This window comes from Aythya ferina (assembly GCF_964211825.1).
Source record: "Aythya ferina genome assembly, chromosome: Z".
NCBI classification, from domain to species: Eukaryota; Metazoa; Chordata; class Aves; order Anseriformes; family Anatidae; genus Aythya; species Aythya ferina.
In genome coordinates, this window is record NC_140299.1 from 44,619,227 (window position 1) to 44,641,541 (window position 22,315).

Below are 22,315 nucleotides of genomic sequence, written 5' to 3' on the forward strand. Positions count from 1 at the left end.
GTTGTACATATTATAAATCATTATATAATGTTCTGCTGTCTGGATTTACAATAGAATATTTTGAACATCTGGTGTTACAGTGTTCTGTGACCTTTACAGTACTTCGGTATCATCAGGCTCAATGAAAGTTTTACTAACATGCTGTTACTATACAGCAACATTCTTTTCTGATGGATTGCTCTGTACTGCCTTAAGAGCGATAGCCTTATGCTATCACAATATGACCTGCTATAACAACCAGTCATTTAAGAATCTGGCACCTACTGCTCTTTGGAAGATTTTGGTTAGGTAATTGTGGAAAGGAATAGAGTTGTTTCAGAGGATTGAAAACTTGTTTCAGGCTTTTTGGCCCTCTGTGGAAGACATGGGCTATTTAGTTGATGGAGTAAAACAGCGATTATTGTATCAGTGGTTTGTTCAGTCATGGCTTTTTAATTCAAGTAATGAATCTATAGGCTTACTTCTGGAACCAGAGAAGTTTTTCTTTAAAGGCTAGGCTTAAATGTAAACATTTTATTTATTTATTTTTTTGACTGAACACTATATTAAGTTGATTTGGGAAATAAGCAATAGAGTCTAGAATATGGCCTCTAAGGGTGAAAATATCATATCACAGCGAATTATACTGAAAATTAGCTGCTATCTCTTATGTTTTGGAAGGGAGGTTCTGCAGGTAATTATCAATACTAATTTAAATCAGTGTGACTTCACAGTGGTCATGACCTCAAATTGGACTTGGTGACACAATTTTTGGGTTATGTTAAATACTTTCACAGGCAGGATTGTATCAAGATTAATATATTAAGCTGAACTTTTAAAACTTTTCTACATGAAAAAAAGTTGAGTATTTACCCTCTGACTTCCCATTTACATATTGTCACAGTTCTTGTCACAGTAATATACAATTTTAGAGCTGTACTCCGGACTCCTATAGGTTTTTAAGTGTTTTAAGGTTGCCTGGAGGTAATTTTTGTTGTATTGCAGTAGGGTTCAACTAATTTTAGAGCAGAATCTTAAGTACTTACAGCTCATTTAAACTGTTAGCTGCCTTATACAAGGAGGTTGACCATAGTGCAATGAGATTTTTTATGAATACCATTCATAAAAAGGCTTTTTTATGGCTTGAATCATTAAGTCACTTTTCAAACTACCTTTGAAAGATGGAAAGTTGCAACAAGATTAGTATAAACTGAAAAAATATGGGTGTGAATTAGGAAAACGAATGTTGATTTAGAGTATGCTGCCCACTGCTGAGATGCATTAACAATTTTTTAGTGTTGTCTTCTTTATTGTTCTGCTAAAGACTTTGTTCTGCCTCACCTTGTTTGTAGTATCTAACAGCTATAATCTATTTTTCTTTTTTTTAGTATGAACGACCAGACTTTGGAGGAGATGGAGATCCCCCAAACTCTAAGGCACAGTTAGAGAGAGAAGAAATAGATCTTCATAATGATTTTAGTGATGATGATATGCTGGAAATTTCCATGAAAAGAAATGACAGAAAGAGGCCTTGCAGTGCAAATAATTTAACAGTAACAAAGGGACAGCTTTCCTTAATGCAGTGTGGTTTTTCTAAATTGTTGCAGAGTGAAATTGAAACTACCAAAAAAAATGATAATGACAACTCTTATCATTCAAGTTCTGATGGTCAGACTACAAGAACAAATGTAAATAGCAAATGTACTCGTGTTCAGAAACATCTAAGCCATGTGCATGTTTCAGAGCGCAGCAAAGCTGCTCAGTCACCAAATGGAACTGACAAACAAGAAATGTGTAGTGCAGATTGGCTTGTTTTATCAAACTCTGAGGAGGAAGAGGATAGAGAAGATGAGGATCAGTGCATTTCAAAGCAGAATGATGTAGTGATGGAAACTGAAAGTAGTTCTGAAGAGAATGATAACATTATCTTTCCAACCCAAGTTTCAGCATGCCACCAAGCAATGCTTACTAAAAGAGCTGAAATACACAGATCACTGTCTGAAAATCCTTTAGAGTCAGCAAAAGATAGGTCTATATTTAAAAGAGACTGTAGGCAACTTGGATTCTGTAGTACTGAATCAAATGTCAGCAAAATCAGGTCTTCTGAAGATGTCAAGAACAGTGCAAGAGATTTGAAAGGTGCAAGTGATGTGAGTGATGAGTCTGATGATATTGAAATTCCCTGTAATTCTGAATCGGAAAAGTTGAGAACTTCCAGCTTTCCAAGACGGAAACAAAGGCATGCCCATAGCAATGAACTGGGTAACTGCTCCAAATCTCAGCTGCAAGCGAAACCCAGTAGAAAAGAAAAGGAAAGTGAATCTCAGAACATAGATGAATTTTCATCCTCTGAAGATAACTTACCAGTTGAGAAGATTCATGCCAGAAAGCAAAGCTATAAGTGTAAAAGCCAGAGACAGACAGTTCGGTTTGGGTCCAAAGTCCTCCATCCTATTCAAGATAGAATGTGCACTGTTGCAGAAAAGAAGTCCAGCAGTTACGCTGGGCATAAAAGTTATGCACATAAAGCAGAATTTGACCATCAGGATCACGAAGTGGAATCGATGGACAAATATTTAGGTAACTATTCATTTAATTACCTTGCTTTTCTTTAATCTAGAGTAGTAATGTGTTTAATTTACCACTGTTGGAAGGTTTTAAGTTCTTTTGTTCATTATCTTGTAACAATGTACTAAGTTATCTCATAATGTCTTGCTGTTACTCTTTCTACCTGCTAGCCTTACTTTCCTGTCTTCTGGGGAAATGGGCTGCTCTGCAGTATTTTCTTGAACATTTACTGTCCATTGAAAAATGCTAGGATTAAAGATTTAATAAGAATTCACAAATTGAGCCATGTAAACAGTAAAGACTTTAAAGTCTTGAAAGGGATGGTAGTTTTTCCTCACATGTCTTAGTTTTTATTTATGTGACTTAAGAGTTTGAAATACCATGTAGAAGATTTGGTTCTGTTAGTGACTGAACTTTAAACATCAGTATTGCAGCCATTAAATCATGGACACTTTGAAACTTCTTTCTCAATCTGAAAAAGTCCCACACTGAAATGGCAGCAGCATTAAACTGGATAAATCTAATGATTGTTGTTAATTTCACAGAGCAGGGAAACCTAGGGCTGAGTGAAATAATAACAAAAGTTACAGCTTTCAAGTAAAACCTTTTTAAGATACGATATGCTTCTTGAGAATAACTGTGTACCTTAAGAGTTTTGGAATAACCAAGATCTTTGATATCATTCTCCTAATATTTCAGATGGTGTTCAGGAAGTGGCTTATATACATTCGAATCAGAATGTGGTTGGATCCAGCAAGGCTGAGAATCACTTGAGCCGGTGGGCAGTGCGAGATGTATTTGAGTTGAAGCAATTTTCCCAGCTCCCTGCTAATGTAACAGTCTGTAGTGCCAAGGTAAAGAGAAATGTTTGGGAAATGTTGGTTTTAGTCTATTTTTATCCTCATTTTTCATCTTAAAAAGCTGTAACAAACTTGGTGGTTTTTTTGTTAATGGCCACTGTGAATGATCAAAGTCACCGAGGATGGGAGGAGGAGGAGGAGAAGGGTCAAATGGTGGTCTAATAAATTACCTTTGGTTTTTTTTTTTTTTTCGTATTGGTCATCCCTGAAAGAGTTGGGAATTGAGCAACAGAGCACCCCTCTGCGTGATTTTTCTCTGAGAGAAACAGTAGGAGTAAAGATTAGGTGTTTGAAATCAAATTCTGTGCCATGTTGCTCTGATTTGAGGCTTGAAAAATCTTCAGTTTGACCTGGATTCAGTTAACAAAAATCCAGTTTCCACAGCACATGCTAAAATCTCTGTGGCATGGAAAGTCAAACATTAATCAGTTCGAAGATTTTTTTTTTTTTTTGAGGGTGGAAACATGCAGTTGCTGTAATGGGTTAAATTAATGGTCATTAGAGTCTGCGCTTAATGTCTGAAACATAAAACTAGAGTTTACTGGGAGAGCTCCTTTGCAGCAACAGATACGTTTTAAGTTTTTTGTTGGTCATGCGTCTTTTTTAATTACATTTGGAATACATACAATCTGGAATAAATTCAGGTACAGTTTGTGTATTTTTATTCTTATTACAGAGTGGTTTTAATCTACTCTGATTATCTGGACGCTTTGATGTTGTTTGCATTGTAATAAACATTTGCATTTTCCTAGACTGATCCTTAAGATAAACCACAACCATATAATAAGTAATTCGTGAATAACCAGTTTAGTCTTTACAAACATATTAGCAATCACTGTAGGAATTGTAGATACAAGATTTTGTCGTTCTAGGATGTTGAACATCCACAGTGGCTAAAAGAGTTTCTTCCAGTGTTGTTGATGTACTGTAACTAATAGAGCCATTAGCAGGGATGCCAAAGAATTTTTACACTGGGAAGATCAAACCAGGCCAACTGTTGTAAAGTGAGGCCTTTCAATTCCAATACATTTGCATTAGAATGTCCCTTCTTAACAGAAAAGTAGGTCAAAAATACTCAGGAATGTAGAAAGATGCTGTCTTAATGGGTGTTGCTGGTAACATTAATAAAATTAAATATAAATGAAAGAAAATGTTGAAAGGACAACTTCGAACAACTGTGTGTTGATCCATCTCTCTCAACATTTATTTTGTGAGAGTTCAGTTGTATTGTTTGTGCAGTTTACCTATTATTACCTAGAGCCTGTGTGACTACAAATATTATAAATTTATTTCTCTTGTTTAACTTGTCAGTTTAAGCCATCTATTCTTTGACTCAGAAGCAATGGTAGTATCAATTCTCTTGGAGATTGAATGAGGCAGGAAGATATCAGTAATTATGGAGAAGGCTGCCTCTTGGTTTCAGTTCCTGTTCTTGCTTTGACATAGAAAGCATTAATCTAGAAATAATTCCTCTATGGCTGCCTATTCTTAAACACGGAGCTTGGAATTCCTTGTTCTGTGCTTTTTTTTTTAAAAAAAAAAAAAAAAAAAAGAGCTGCTAAAGCCTCATAAAATCATCTGAAAAGAGTATCTACTTAGAATATAACTTTTATTCTGTTCATTTATTCATTATTTTAGTTTCAAAACGTTTTCTATGAAAAATATGATCGTTTTTGCTCTTCTGGCCATCAGACCATTTTTCAATTAATTTGCATTAGTTGAAGTTTGGTTTCATTGTCTGAGCAACTAATTCATCGTAATTAAAAAGCTGATTGCAAGTGAATCTTACCGAAAAAGATTTCAACAGATTAGTATTAGATGTAATACTATTTTAAAAATACAGCTAAGTTTCCATCACAGTTTTAGGGAAATGGTGATAGTCTTAAATGCTGGAATCTTAACTATAACCTGATAGTTCTTGAAGGAAAAACAGAATTTCTGATAACTGAAATTTCTCATTTATTTTGATTTCTAGCATCATTATTCTAACAGGGACTAACAATTATTGTATAGCTGTTTCTGTTTACTTTGAATTATCACTTTTTTAAATAGAAGTTTTTTTATAGTTATTTTATATTGAAGCTTTATTTGAGAGCATCATGAAGACCTATGAATGATATGTCCTTTTTTAAAGTACATTTAATCAAATTTTCTGATTTTCTACGTAAGACTGATCAGAAATTGGTATTTTCAATTCATAAGTCTCTTTTTGACGATCAAAATATTTTTTATGCTGTTCAGTTAATCTATGCCAACTGTGTCTTCCTGCTTTGATCTGCAATCTGTCTATAATAAGGTGTTTCTGCCTTTAAATTTATTTTACTTTATTTTTAAGAAATGACTCTTTTGGGAAAGGAATGCAAAAACATTGAAAACTAACAGAGCATTCAATTGAAGTGGATGTGTTTTCTGTTTGGAAATACTGTTTTTTCCTGCAGATCTCAAAGATTGACTAAAGCATTTTTCTTTCTACTTATGTATGAATCTAGAACCACAGGAGCAGAAAGCAACAACATAATAAGCATTAAGTAATAAGCAAAAATAATAAGTAATAAGCAACTAAGATGGCCTCATCAGAATATTGACATTTTGTTGAATTCATCTTTTTTCCTATCCACAGTGGATAAACTAGGTTTATTAGTCCTTTATTGCTGAAGCATGGAGACTAATGTAGGCACTTAAGTTGCCCACAAGTTACAATACGCATGAGGATCCTGGGGAATCGAGGTAGAAGGTTAGGGAACAGGAAGTTTTTGTTAGTCAAAGAAAGCTTTACAGGAATTTAGGAAATTGTACTTAAGAACATGGGTAACTAATGAACTGATTATAAAAAGTGTAAGATTTGAACTTAAGGATAGGAAAAGGTGTCTTGTTGATGGTTTCTTTCCTTAATTTGACTTCAGAAAGTCTGTGAGATCTGGGCAGTGGGTATTAATGTATGTTTTTTGAAGTGTAAGTTTCAGTTGAGCATGTTTTCTATCCAGTAAGGAATAGTCAGTCTGTCCTTAATGTTACTTGTGCTATGATTCATGTATCATCTGCCTTTTCTCTGATTAATGAAACATAGTATGTTAACCTCCTAACCTCCTCTACCTCTAAAGGCATTTTGAAACAAAGTCTTGGTTCTTTTCCACAAGAAACAGCTCTTGCTACTATTTCTTCTTGTTTGGTTTTTGCTCCAGTGTCCAGAACTGGGCTGATAGACACCTCTAAGTCTGTTGCAGAGCTTTTGACTCTTTCTGCAGAGGTGTTAGGGAACACGGTCATACTCTCAATTCTTGTTTGTTTTCAAATGAATTGTACAAACTGGCTAGTTTAGCTAGAACATCCACTCTTATAATAGGGTATTCTTGTTTAGTGTGGATATCCACAGATTCTATGTGATGGCTGAAAATTCAGTTGGGTTGGGTAACAGCAAACAGAATATGAAGCGTGCCATCATGAAATGAGAGTAAAACATGTGAGAGCTCTCTCAAATTCTCAACTGTGAAAAATTAGATAAAATCTAAAAGTAGTAAAAGTAACAAGATGATATACGCATTAAGTAGACAAACGAGAAAGTAAACCACATTGTGGATGAATATTACTAGCCAAACTGAGTCCTGTCCAGTATTTGAATTAAAGAAAGATAACCATTTGAAGATAGTTTGAATAAGACAATGGAAGAAGCAAGCAAATGTCTTTATCACATGCTCTTGAAGAAACTAAAAGATACTGTATTTTGGGGAATATCTACCCTTTGTCTGATGAGGTCATCAGAATGCATAAAAATGGAGAATGCTGTAGCTGTAGGTAAGATGAAGTGATGTTTCCAGTGAAGAGAGAAGCTGTTGTCATCTTACAGAAGGAGCTATCATAAATAGACATCTGTAGCAGTGTATATCTGCTTTAACTTTAGTTTTCAAATATAACAAGGAATGCACTTAAAAGATTAGAAATTTTAATTTATTTACTTTAGATAGACATAGTACTTATACATTTAGATATCCCTTAAAGGCAGAAAACTGGAATTATGGTAACAATATTTTAGCCTCCTAACAACAGTTTCTGAGTCATACACATTACCTAGTGTCTGAAAATTGTCCAAATTCTGCCCATTGACCACAACTGGCAGTGTCAGATCAATGTAGATTTGGGGAAGAGAGAACAGAAGAGCAGAACGTACTGTTATATGATGTCTCCCAAAGAGCTGATGTTTCTGATAGTGCTATTTATGTGAAAGGCATTGAAGTGTCAATAGGAAGAGGTGTTTAAGTTCCTTGTTCCATGCAGAAATGTGGCAAACAGCTGTTCTGAACAAACTTTGAAGATATAGATTATATCTCAAGTAATTTCCACTAAGTCCATCCTCTGCAGGTTCTGGGCTATGCAATGTATTTTTAGCACTAAGTCTTTCAGAGACCAGTTAAGTGTGTCTCTCAGATTGCAGTTTGCAGGTCAGCTGTCTGATACCATGATGCAGAGAATATCACACCAGACTTCAGTGTTCTAAACTCCTGAGTGGAAAATGCATGTCATTTAGTGTGGCAGGTATCTACCACAGTAACAACTACTGAGATCTGTTCTTTGCAGCTTCCTTACTGATACACTGGATAGACTTCATCTGCTATTTCACAGTAGATTATTTCTAAGAAGGATTTTCTGATATTTCTTATAGAACTATGAAGGAATAAGATTATGTTAAAAAAACAAAAAAGATACTAGAGTAACAATCTTGTTTGCTTGCATTTTCTGTGTTGTTTTTAGGCTGCTCTAATGCCTTTGAATCATCTTCATTCCGCATTTTATTTTTGATTCAAATCTGTTTATACATCTGTGCAAATAGACTTGGTTAGAAATTCTCTTTTTATCAAACAAGTGAAGAATTGTCTATTACTTCATCACTATATATTAAAAAATAAGTTCTTTATTTGGGTTTTCAGCTATCTCATGTAACTACAGAAAAAAGAATATTGAAAACAAGCACTTCTACAAAAAATGTGAAAGAAACCTCTAGACCAGACATGGTGGCCTTTTAAAGCCAGAGTGTAATTTTCAGACTAGGTGTACAGTTATTTCAGCCTTTCAGGAAGCAAACAAAGAAGTCTTGAGATTCATTCATGTGATACTTTGTTCAAAATTCTTCTGGCATTGTGAATTTTAGGTAAAAATGAAAGTGTTAACATTTTCTCTGAGATCTTAATCATCAATGAAGTATTTGAGAGGTTTTTTTCCTGGTGGGTTCCAGGTTCCAAAGCAACCTGCAGTGTAGGGGCTTGTTACTTTGTTTTTTTTGGGTAACTTGCACTGTTTTTTGTGAAGCTTTTTCTTAGGTACAATAAGGAATAGAAGCCTCCCAGAGTCAAGATTAAATATCTTCTAATGTTTCTAGTCTATTCTGAATTAAATGACTGCATTCCTTAATTAATTCCCTAATTAATTGGCAAAAACAACCCGTGTGAAATATTTTACGCAAGTACAGAAGTCTGAAGTAGGCTTTCTTTACTTGTTGTAAAGCTGAACTTGTGAAGTATTTCTTCAATAGGAATCCTGGGAAGGGGGGAGGGGTGAAGAGAGGGGGCTGAAGCCTGGGGAAGACTTTACAGAAGGCATAATGTGTCATAATAGTCAAAAATAGGAAAAGGGCATACTAAGTAAATTGAAAAAAATGATGATGTCCCACATTAGAGCTAACTTGCCCTTTTTAATACGTGGAAAAGTATTAGTCACATAGAACTTCTACTGTACCTGTTGAATATGTGGAGTCTTTTTTTTTTTGTCAGCCAACTGTATGTTTTCAACTTAAGTTTACTTAGTTTTACTGAAAAGAAATGTACAAAGACAGCCATTCAATTGAGGATTAATCACTATGGCAACAGAAATGTGGTGCCTGGAAAGGGGGAGGATGTATTCTCCCCTCTGCTTCCTGCCAGCTGTCATATTCAACCTCTGTGGCATGAATTCAGGCCAAAATATAGACTGTGACCAGCTCTAAGAAACTATATCTGTATTTTTATAAATTGGTACAAGAATCACACTATAAAAGAAGACTTAATCCTCTGAATTGGATGACAGACATTTGGCAGTCTTGCCAGTGTTGGACAGAGAAATAACGGGATGCTTTGTAGTAAAACCTGGATTAATGGTAAACCCCTCTTTATGTTATTGCAATGTGGTGTAAATGAGAGAACTAAGCATGCTGTCAGCCTGAGAAAAAACGTGCCCTTTGTATTTCCAATGCAGATTTAAGTGCTGTTGAGAATACTGTAAATAAAAAAGTTGTGTTATTAAGAACTTCTCTTTATTGTATTTGTATTGCATTGACATTTTGTAGATTATTTAAACAAAGACTTTATATCAGTTATAGTAACTCTGATTGCAGTGTGTTTGCACAGCTTTCAGGTTCAACAAGTTTAGATAGTTGTTTACAATGAGTAGGCTTTGGGGAGATAACATTCCATTATGCTTGCTCTTCTGGGATGGGGAATGCCATTCAGCTTTAAAGTAATTGTTCCCAAATGATTGGCCTGTAATGCTGCTTTATTGAGATTACTGTTTCAGTTTACAATGGAATTAACTATTTCAGTATGGTGTGGGTATTTTTAAATTTGGTCAGCATGTAAGTGACATTCTGCGATGTAAGTTGCATTTTCTTTATGGTGTACGTGCCTGGCTTTCTGTTTTGCTGCTGTTTGATGGAGGGGTGGGAGTGGAAAAGAAGGTAGATGAAAATCCATAGACTTCTGCTGGAATAAAGTTAACCTTAGCTTTGAATTTTGAGATAGGTTGGTTATCTCCTCTCATCCAAACAGTAACAATAAGTGGCACATAATTTATGGCATTGTGTTTGTTGTGAAAAGGTCATATGGCTTATAAGAATTTTTTATTTTAAAAAACAACAACAACAACAACAAATTAAAAGAAACTGCTCCCAATGAGAAAATTTGCTGGTACTGTATTGGAGAAGAAACAGTGGAACTCAGAAGTAAATGCAAAACAGAAAGAAAGCACTCTGTCCTCATTTGACTTAGTAGGCTATTTTCCACTGCCAAGCAAAATACTAGAGTCTGTGTAGTCCTTAGTCTCTGTTTGGATGAGAAGAAAAAAAAAAAGTGAGATGAAGAATGGGAAAATATATACTGCTTTGATAAATTTTATTTTATCAGCAGGTGTAGCTAAATATTGGTCTATCCATGCTCTGGTAAACATAAAACTGCAAGTCCTGCTTTGTGTGTTGGTTGAATATTTTGGGGGACTAATAGGAACACTGGCTAAATCTAAGTCTAACTTTTTTCTTGTAGCTTGGATGGTATTTCAGCTATTGGTCTGCTATGATATTATCAAATATTAGGTGTCATAGAATTCATTTTAATTCAGAATTAATATAAATGCAATTGTTCAAGAGTATTTTAAAATTCCAGAGTAGGTTAGCTTTATTTTCTAGACAGTTGAGCTACTCAACATTAGCCATGCAATTACTTCTAATTCTCATTCTATAATCCTATTCTGCTAGAATGATAGATCAATTCAATCTGGCTAAGACTGTCTTTCAGTTAGGAAAGTTAAATTCAGAAGGAAAATTAATGTATGTGTTAAATTGATTTAATATACAGTAAGATGCAGGCATATTTCAAACTGGGATGTGTAAGTCACTATAATGCTTTGAAGTACATAATTTGTTCAGTATTGTATCATCTGTAAGTAGAAAAGCAATTCTGCTTTCTTTTAAAAATTGGGTGGAAGCATTCAGATTATTCCATGAAGATAGCTTTTCTATGATCTTGAGTGGAGGGACCTCAATTTTAGATAAACTATGTGAAATTTTCAGAGGACACTATTATACTCCATTTTCCTTGACATGTAAAATGATTTAGGAAGAAATTCTTGTTGGACATGAGTAGGTGTAGAACAGAGAAAATGAGACCAAAGACAAACAGGTAACGAACATTTTAGTCTGTTTATATATGATACGTCCTGGCAAGTATATAAAATGTAGACAAAGTAAAAACACTATCTAAGAATAGCATATATTCAAGAACAGAATATAGAAAAATCATACTTTTGGATATATATTATCCAAAAGGCTTCTGGGGAGTGGGGATGGGGAGAACCAAAAAAAAAAAAAAAAAAAAAAGGAAAACTAATGGGGGAAAAAAGATTAACTAAAATAATATAGAATTGTAATTTGGATAGATAAAGTCACTGGAATACAATGAGTATCACTTGGTCAAAATAGCAATTGCCCAATATCCGCTGCAACTTGTAATATACCTGAGAAATTGTCTGTTTTGTCGGGTTTTGAGAATAGTGGGAAAATGTATGCCATATTTTACCTTGCAGTTCTATTATTTGCTTGCATGCCAAGTTTTAAGAGGATAGTCATACTGAACTCAGAGTTTTCATGCTTTTTTCTGATTGAGGTAACAAGGTATTTGAGAAGGCTATTCTTGTTCACTTCAGAAACAAAAACAAACAACAAAACTCTTCAAGGGATGATATCCTGGATATCTGGCAGCAGTGGTTTCCTGTGTAGAGAAGAGCTAGTAACACTGCTTCAGGTGTGAGTGGGGAAGTCAGAGATGGGAATTGCTGCTGTGAAGCAGTACCCGGCAAGGTACCTGCCATTAATGGTTCTTCAGTTAAACAATAGAAGAGGGGATGATACTCAGATGTCCTGCAACTATGGATGAGGAGTAATTGTGCAAACATGTTTTCATCTTCAGGCTTCTGTAGGAACTTCATTATCCTCAAACTTGTTACTAAAGAAAATGCCATAGGCAAGAAGAGACAGCCTAAAAAAAAGTATTATCCCAGCACCAGTGTCTTTTTCTCTACTCATCTCACCCCTAGACTCTGCTCATCTGCTCTATCACACGTTGTCATCTTGCTGTACTTAAGATGAACATTGTTCTCTCTTGCTGTGCTTGAAGGAGCTACAGAGAAAAAGGGGGAAGTCACAGACCTAAAATGATCGGTCACATGTGAGGATGCTCATATGTGTATGTTTGCATTCACTGCTACAGGGCGCAGCCACCTCTCTGTGCCTGTAGCAGGAAGGACTTAGGTAGAAGTTTTTTGCCATCAAAAATAGACATGAATTGGCTTGGGTATGTGTATGCTGTTTTAAAAACTCCTGTAACTGTGTGGTGGCAGGCGCATGGAGCAATCAGATCCAAGAGCTGTTGGAATCTCTAAGCAGAAGTGACGGCTGCGCTGTAGCACTTACATTTTTGCTTGATTCTCAGCTGCATGTCCTTGAAGAGTGTGAGTCTTTAAGTGTGCACTGATGCACACTGTGCAATACTTCAAAGGTGCAGGTGCCGGACTCATGGTTACAGCCCGTATATAGAATGCAACTCCAAGAAATTGGAACTTACTAGTAGTATCCAGAACCTTAGGTATAGTTTTATGAGTAAGACAAGTACCTAACAAATGAAGAAGGAATAGAGGAAAATACTTGCTGTGGCAGAAAGATAGGAAGGGTGTATATGTCATATTTAAGTTGAAAATCCCAGAGTTTAAATGGAACATGAAAGGTGAAAATGAATGGTTTCTCTGACATTTGTTCATGAGTGGTAAGAGTCCCAAGGTTTTCTGAATGCTTTTAAAACTGTTTTCTGCAAAGTTATGTAATGACCACTCTTCCTTCCTATTGCTTTATGTGAAAAGGCTCTTTAGAGCCAATGCAATAAATGAAGATGGGACAGGATAAGAAAATAAGTGTAAAACAAGAAGAAATGACTGTTTATTTACATGTTACTTTCCATCATTGACAATTACACTTCAGAATTTCATTTTACTGCTCTTTTTTTTACATTCCACACACACTCCTGCCCCTCCCCATTTACTGGGATGTTTTCTGCAGTGTAATCTTCTCTCATGTAACTTTTTTGAATCCAAAAAAAATGTTGCTTCTACTGATCAACTTGTATCTATAGCTCTTTGGGTGTGTTATATACATGCCTGTGTTTGAAGATAAATTTTTTATTTCTCCTAAGCTTTGTGCTGAGATTTTCTTGGCAAAGAGGAATGGCAGAAGTTTGAAGACAGTAGTAAAAATATAATGTTCAGTAATTCAGTAATACATTAGTACTTTTTGGCTTTGATAAAAGGAATTTAGGTGTTACTTGTTTCCCATGCCAATGTGAAATGGCTAGAGACAGGAGAAAATGTGAAGAATGCAGTAACATATAAAGGTGTGTTACAGGTAATTCAGTATATGTTCACTTAATTTATCAGGTGACCAGTGAATAAGTGGTGAAGTTTAAAGGGAAATTTGTACTTTGAGCAGTGAAAATTTCTATGTGTACTTTAAGTATTTAATAAAGCCTCCTTTTGTAATTGCTGTCAATCCTTTGTAAAAAAAGATCTTCTAAAATACATTTGGGATCCACTAATGATTGCTTTAGCTTTACATCATGTATTTCATAAGGCTAATTAGAAGATGTGCACTGCAGTACACACCAAAAAAAATGAACACAGTGATGTGTCTGATGGCGTAATGTTTGGCAAGAATTCTTTTTCATCAGCATGTTCTTTTAAGAAGTTCAACAGCACTTGTGGTTATTTAAGTAAAATAATTAATATACAATACTATAAGATAAGCAAAGGTAAAGTGCACTTCCAATGCACAGAACCCTTGGGGTGAAGGATTTTTCTTTCCTGTATTATTCCCTTCTTCAGGTCATAAATTTTTGAATGGGAAACCCTTTGTATGAATACATTGTTGAATGTGCTATTGTCAGTAATGTAATAACAACAGTCAGAGGTTCCTAGCTGAATGAGATTCAATTGATTTGTCTTACTTTGCAAGATTGCCTGAGGCATATGACGCACATGATAATTCAGATTCACAAGACCAGGTTTCTAAAGTCAAAGTGGTATTGGATGTAGGAACAGATAACGGGACGGACATGTGATGGTAGAGAAAGCGCTTGAGAAAAAGAAAATAGCTGTCAAAAGGAATTTTTCATCATAAAATTGATTTGAATTGTTAAGTTAGAAGGCAAGTATTTAATGGGAATAAAAAAAAAAAGGTTTTTTGAGAGGGAGGAAATAGTAGAATTAATCACTAACAGATGACATCAGATTGAAAAGAAAGCTAAGAAATACAGTGCTGAAGTGTTGATTGAAGTTTTAACTTTTTTATGGTAATGCAAGTAGAAAAATACAGGGAATATTTTCATCTATACACGTGGAAATGCTATCAGTAGCTTGAACATCAGCCATGTGTCATCCAGAGTAACAAACTTCAGATTGGACCTTTAGACAGTGCTGACCCATCGTGAGAAAAACTACTGAAACAAGTCTTTTAGTTCTACTGACAAAATGCTTAGGTATAAAATGCTTAGGCTTATCGTGCATACATATGTGTAGATATGTGTATATGAATATGAGTTTGGGGATGGATTTAAGTTGGCAAACTCTCAGAAACATTCTGAAATTCAAGAGAGCCAGTTGCGTTTCAGCCTAACTGGGTGCCATGTAACTAATTGGCCTTGCTGCAGAGAGCTGTGATAAGATTTTCAAGAGTAACTCACAGTGGCCATTAACTCTCACAACTCTTGGGATGACTTGTTTCCACTAAATTTTTGTAGAGTCAGCAAAAATCTTTGAGCTGCTAATTTGGGCACAAAAGGAGGAACTGTCTGTGTGTATACAGTGATATTTTGCTGTTTCTTTCTGGTTGGCAGTGCTAGTCCATGCAGTTAAGTTTTGTACTTCCTGAAGTAAATATGCCATATCTGAAGTTATTTACAGTTAGCAGTTTTTAACAGAAATTGCTTGTCTCTGCAGAATTATACAACTTCCGGTATGTCTACAAAATTTGCCTTTTTTTTTTTTTCCTCCAAAGAGTTTTTAATCTGTGTGTGAACAGATATGTAAACAAAGTGTTGCTGCCTTTTATACTTTGGTCTTGTTTATTAAGTGGTAGTTGAATGTACTTTTATGGAGGCTTTAAATACTTTTAAGACAGGCATTAACGTGGTCAGGCAATTATTATTAGATTACACAATCCTAATTTCCTGACAGAGTGACAAATACCCTATGCATTGTCACAGTAAAGTCTGAGTTATATAACTATTTTGTCATGCCAAAATTACATCAAAACAGATATATTTCAAAACCGGCATTGGTTTGTTTTTTGTTTTTTTTTCCAATATATTTTCCCGAGTAAGTTCTGTATCATCTATGCAAATGTGTTTTTTTTTTTAAAAGGAAAGAAACCTGTAAATATTTTAAATATATACAGAATTAGCAAGGTAACTATACAATATTTATGCGACAGATGATATCTGCTAATTCAATGTTAATTTTGTTGCTATCACCATAATATTGAGATATAGACAGTTTTTAAAATCTTAATTGGAGCCTTAGTTTCAGTTTTGTTTACTGTAATAATGTATTGAAATTCTGATGTTTGGAATTGTGCATGTAGGTTAAAGAGTGAAAATCTATACCTGTAAGTCCCTTAGTATAAACTCTCTTTGTATGCTAGTTTGAGGTTACTTGCCAAAGTAATGGATTGGGAACAGATGTGCAATCCTAAAGCTCAAGAACATTGTGAACAGCCCATGGAAATAAAGGAAGTGGACATGGATCAAATAGAAACACATTGGGAAGAAACACTGTAGATCCAAAACCAAATTTTGAACTGTAGATGACAAGGTGTGAACATAGTTTGTGCTTTCATCTTTCAGATAGTATCAGTAGGGGGACTGAGGACGTCATTAAGCAGTTGTTTTTTTTTTCCCTGACCTCATTTTGGGGAAAAGATGGTATAGCTTTTCTGTTTTTCTTTGTTCCCCCCTGCCCTGTTCAAATGCATTCTTTACTGTTCATGTTGCCTTCTGAGAGAGGAGAGATGTGTACAAGTACAGTGTGTTTTGCTCTTATCTGTATTATAATGTAAGTAGAATGTGTAGTTTTTTTCTCCACTTTTTCAGGCAAGCATAGTGATACTTTCAAAAGTAACTTTATATGTTTTATAAATTGTGTGTTAGATGCCTTGATATTGACAAAAATGTTCTTATCTTAATTTCAGTATCTCTATTTGTATCACTATATATAATAATATATATTATCAGGAATTATTAGGAAGCAGAGAATCTAAATAATATTGTACTAGATAAATCAAGTAAGATATTGTTAAGACTATAACATACAGATAAATCTTTTTTCTTTTTTTTTTTTTTTTTTGCAATTATATTTGGAGGTTCTAACTGAGGTTTGGGTCCCATGGCATGAGATTAAGTATTTGTGTAACATCTGTTAGTGTATTAGAGAATTTTGTGATCTTTCAGTTATCCTAACTAACATGTTTGGAACAGTATCCCACTTCACTCTTAGAGAACTAAGACTTCCCTTCACTGTACCAGGAAGCTGATGACGTAACAGAGTTTACAATGAAGCTCTGAATCCCAGTCTTGGCACACAAATTCTTGAGCTTCAGAAGCAGTCATAACAACATTGTTTCAGAGACACAGTGGTTTTGACAATTTCCATGTCTTGTTTTGCTAGAAAGATGAAGAAAACTCTGAAGAAGAGATGTCGGGGACGAACATTATGAAAAGAGGGAAAGAAATGACGTTGAACAGTAAGCAACACCTCTATGTTGTGCATCCTGTGATCCAGAAAAACAAAAAAGTACACAGAGTGGGTTCAACCACCTTCTTGGTTGGAAAGACACCCAAAGAAATACGTAGGTGAGAATAAAGTAAAATTCTAGGCTTGAAATGTTACTGTTGTCTTTGGTTCAACCCTACTCAGGGAATACTGATGATTTTCTGTGGCAAGAGCAGAACTAATGGGATACTTCCACTCAAACTTTATGGAGTCGCATAATTGATTAATAAAACAAACTGAATCCACAAATCAGTTTAATGTGTTGGTTCGATCTGTCATATGTTATATGACACTGTGCAGATGTCATCACCACAGTATTCATGGTATGTGCACCATGCAGTATTGCAAACTAATGTTTTAGCTGTCTAGAAACAAGAAATGTTACAGTGAGAGCTTCTGACTGCCTACTGGTTTTGTCTAGATTTCATCACTTTCATAGACTGTAAAAAGATTGGACATTATATATAACTTTTTATCGTGAAACTCAGTATTTTTTTTAATATTTCTTTTAATATGTTTTTTCCCCTTCATCTTTGGAAAGATAAGAGTTTTTCTGTCTTATTTTTCCTTTTTCCCCAAATTCTTGCTGTCAATATTGATAATTAAATTCCATTGATACATAGATAGCCAGGTGGTATGTGGAAAAGAAAGTGGAAAGCTATTGCTAAGTTGGCAAATCTGGAATTCGGATTTGGTATATATTTTTAATTTGGCCTTGTGACAAGGAAATCACTATGATAGTTGGTATATAAGTCATTTTGAAAATTGCTTCTTTTGTTCCTAATTAAAGTTGTTGGTTATAAAACATTTTTTCTTTTTGATTATTACAGGAGACAATTTGAGGAAATGGTATCCCACTTCAATATGGGATCAGTGGAAGAACTTGCAGAACATATTACAAAAGCTACATCAGAAACACGGCAGAAGATGTTGAGAGAATTTTACATTTCGAAGCATCCAGAGGTGGAATCTTTGTTTCCAGTTGAAATACCAGCACAAGTTTCTCATGATTATGTGGAAAGAGAAGCGGATGCAAGAAACACCAGAAAAAGAAAATCTGTTGTTAATTTTGGAAGACTCAAGTCTAGACTTTCATCAGCTAAAGAACTTCTGAGTGGAACTACAGGAATGCAGAAACAGCAAAGCTGTGAAGAAGTAGAGCAACTTCACAGTGATTCCTGTTTGCAAGATAATGTGTGTGTTAAAAATACAAAATACAAACAATCACTCACTGATGCTACTCAAGATACTGAAAGGAGAAACAGTCAGGCATTCAAGGATTTTATGGCATCTGGTTCATTAAGCAGTAAATCAGAAATAATTGAGGTGCTGTCTGTAAAAAGCTGTGAAGAACAGCAGGATTCAGAAGTAATAGAGCTGCCAAGAAAAAGATCCCTGTCTCAGTCAGAAAACAAGGAGAGAAAAGCTAAGACTTATAAGAAGTCTTTTGTGGACTTGCTTGGAGATACCTCTATTCTCAATGACCTCTTCGGAAATGGTGGAAATGAGCCTACGGAATCACCAAGGAGAATCCCTTCAGGGCAAGTAGAAAAATCAAAGGAAAGACCGAAAGACTTCTGGGACATGCTGAATGAGCAGAATGAGGAGAGCCTCAGAAAGCTCACGGACCTGGCAGTCATAGAGAAGCTGTGTGAAAGAGTACCTCAAGCAGTGACAGAAAAGAGAGGTGTGTGTGAAAGTTCTCTTTGGAAAAAAAATGAGAACTTTCTATGGAAAAAACACAGTACAGATGATCCAGATGAACCATCTACTGCTACATCTTGTGATGTAGTGAAATGAAGGTTTTCTACATGAGTTGGACTATAATTGTTTTAATTAAATGAACATTAAAATGTGTAGAACTTCTGCAAAACATGATACCTCCTTGAAATGAAATGTAAAGTGATGAATTCATATTTATGATGATACTAGTGTACATTTTACATTGACTAAATTGTACATTATCATAAGCTATGGCATACCATTTTAGATTAAATTCTTTTTAAATATTTTGAGTGCACTTCGCTTTCTTGAATCCTGATTATATTCCTACAGTCGGTAGCAATGCTAAGCAGTTTTCCCCGTGTGCACATTTGCTACCCTCAGACATTGTGGCAGAATCTGAGTATGGTAACAGGATTTGACAAAGCAACTCTTCATATTTTCTGAGCTACTGAGGACTCGGAGCTTCCAGAGACAGGGGTGATTTCTAGACTGCAATGTTGTTTTTTTTTTTTATTGGATTTTGCTCAGTCTCTCTACAAAGCTTTGGAGCTTCTAATTAACTTCAGTATCCTGCGGCAGTGAGTTCGTTGGCTTAGTTGATGTGAAGGAGCACCAATTTTAGTTTGTTCACTGTCTTTTTCAGTGTGAGATCTACTGCATGTTAAATGATGTGAAGCGTCAAATTTCATGTCACTACATTTCTACCTTTTTTATAGACTTCAATGATGCCTTTGTCAGGTTATGTGGTCTGAACAATACTTTGGTGTTGAGAACTATGTAAGGAAAAAAGTTTCTATTTTCAAATGGAATAAAATATATTCTGACTTCTAGCAAATTTCAGGAAGAATGTATTGCCATTCAGTAATTGAGACTCATGGTGTCTTCATTTCATACATCTATTTGGTATGAAAAAATATAGGTGGTACAATAATGCAAAACAAGTATGGCTTATACTTGAAAACTGTCTTTCTTGCTCAGCTTAACAAATGAAACAAGCTTCCTTTTATAAGTACTGTATCCTGATTTTATTTAAAAGTTTTAACAAAAATGTTAGTTTTTATTTTATTTTTTAAAACTATGATATGGTATTTCATGTGCACTTAAAAAAAAAAAATGTTTTACTACTGTGTATATGGACTGTCAGGTTTTTGTTCTAAACTCAGGCTTGGGTAGCTTAAAAAAAAAAAAAAGTTGAAGAAATTAACTGTAATCTGTTGAGTTAATTTTGCTGTTGACACTAAATATTACTGTAAAGTGCATTGCAGCCTAAATTCAGCTTCTGCTGATAGTTGGAAGTTTTGTCAGTTGTGTTTCCCACTTTCAAGTCACACACTTCCAAGTCAGACCTTTCTATCAAGATGGTCCATTATCTCATCGATGTGTACGATCATCAGTTGAAGGAAGAAATGACTGAGTGCAGTAGGTGTGTGCACACCATCAATCCTGTCACTACTGGAAGCATAGGGGAATTTGTGCATAACATGGTCATATCCCATTATTTAAGCTTTGAACCTATTTTCAAGAGGGCAGAAGGGGGGCAGGTATGTTCTGGGTGGTGTTCTGGTTTCATAAGTAGGCATCATGGCACATGATGGGCCTCGATGTGGACACATCATTGTCTGTTGGCTCTACTGCAAGGGCTGCTGAAGAAGAGGCTGGGGTACAGCAGTGAATGCTTGAGGAAAGCACTGATGCCATTCCCAGCTTTGCACCAAATACATTTCAACCTCTGCTATGTAGAGTTCTATGCAGATTTCTGTCTTTAAATGTAGGGTGTTTTGTGTTCCTCTAGTTTTGGCATGACAGCTGCTGTGTGCTCTTTTTGATCTTGTTGCTCTTTTTCAGCCAAGGCAAATATTTACGTGCGTTTTCTGCATTTGACTTCACCCTCCTACACAGGAATTGAAATGTGCTTGTATATGATCATAGTATCTAACATTAGCACTTCTCAGAACATCAAATTTATATACTATTACTTTCCACTCACAGCTTTCAGGGAAGATTATTTTTGTGTTGAACTTCTTAAACTTCCTTTTTGACCAACAGTTCACTAGTGGTATGTAGGGTTGCAGACTCAGGCACTTAAAAATGAGGATTGAAGGTTCAGCCATAAGTCCTTTCTCCGATGCGTGCATCAAACACGTGTTACCAAATAGGATGTGTAATAATGTTTGTTTTTTTTTAATCTAGTCATGATTGCAAGGTGAGGTACACGGGCTGTACACTACCCAACTAATTCTGCAATGGAACACTGATTTATTCTAGCAGGAGGCTAAGGAACACGATCCTAAGAGTTCTTTATATTCTGCATCCAAAATGCTAAAAATAATTCCATACATCTGTGTAAAAGTAATACTTTTGGAGGTGTGCTTTAAAGGAAAACACCTAATGGATCTTTCTTTTGTTTCTGTAGGTGATATAATACACATAATTCAAGAAGTCAGAGGTTATGTTGTCAGTTTTTGAGAAAGTGCAATACAGTATGTGTGGAGTAAGAAGACTCCTACATACCCACAACTTGTCATCTTACTCCTGAAACACTGGCTGTAATAAAGTCTCCAAATGAAAACTTTTTCACAGATTAAGAGAAGTGGTTATAAGATAAGCAATGTCATGTCTCATATGCCTCATAGTCTGTCACATTTCTCAATACTACGATATTGTGTGAAGGAGTACCTTATCATAACACACAACCAAAAGAGACCAAGACTTCATGTTGCTCTGGAAACCTTAACCATAATCTTTGATTTCTGTAAGCTTTGACATCTTAAATTTAATGCTGTATTAGCATAGGGTTTTACATTGAGTATACTGTATAAATTGTTTTATGTGAAGGGTAAATGTTATGAAATTTTAAAACCTTGGACACTGAAGCTGCACAGCAGCAGTCTGTGAATGGTGGTGGTTTTTGTGGTCTGGATGACTGCCCATTGGAAAATAAGCTTAAATTTGATCTGGAGCAGCTTCTACTTTAGGTCATGGGAAGCTGTTGTAGGCTTTGCTCTGTCTGTTAACTGTTATGCGCTTGTTGTAAGTGGGAGCCATCTAAAAACCGAACTGGGAAATCTGACTTAGTTACCTGGAATGAGGAGCTTAGTTCTGAACGTACACGATGAAGTAGTAAGAGGCTTGGTCTCTATAGACAACTAATGTGAATAAAATAAATGTGTTCCCTAATCATTTCTCTTTCTTTAACCCTGAATCTATGCTGTTAGCATTTTATTATACAATGACATTAAGATGCAAAATGAAATTCAGGACAGTCAATTGGAGCAGCTGTTTGTTGTTTTTATTTTGTTTTGTTTTTTAATCTTTTAGCTTTAAAACTGTTAGTTATTGGTGCCTTTGAATTATGTACAGTTGAAAGAAGTCAATGTACGATAGGGAATATCCGGACCCTTCTTGTTGATGTTACCAAGTAGGGCATAAATTAAGTCCTTTGATTGATAGCATTAATACTGATTTTCTTTACGGATCAGCATTCTTCTGCTTAGTGAGGCAAACTGCGTCTGCTTAACGTACAGAGGAGAAGATTTGGTGGAACAAAGAATATGGCCTTCAAATGCATAAAAATGCTG

The 22,315-nt window shown here is 35.2% G+C and overlaps 1 protein-coding gene across 3 annotated transcripts in view; it reads left to right on the plus strand.

Annotated features, from left to right (window-relative positions):
- Window positions 1-19,572, plus strand: part of ERCC6L2 (ERCC excision repair 6 like 2) — a gene marked incomplete at its 3' end in the record, with an annotated part of 54,185 nt that extends 34,613 nt beyond the window's left edge. For all 3 annotated transcript variants that reach the window (XM_084504015.1, XM_084504016.1, XM_084504017.1), the window contains 4 exons: window positions 1,368-2,559; window positions 3,247-3,401; window positions 16,908-17,092; window positions 17,843-19,572. In XM_084504015.1, coding sequence (XP_084360141.1) covers window positions 1,368-2,559; window positions 3,247-3,401; window positions 16,908-17,092; window positions 17,843-18,812 — 2,502 coding nt within the window. The remainder of the gene's footprint in view (window positions 1-1,367; window positions 2,560-3,246; window positions 3,402-16,907; window positions 17,093-17,842) is intronic.
- Window positions 19,573-22,315: the final 2,743 nt, after the last annotated feature.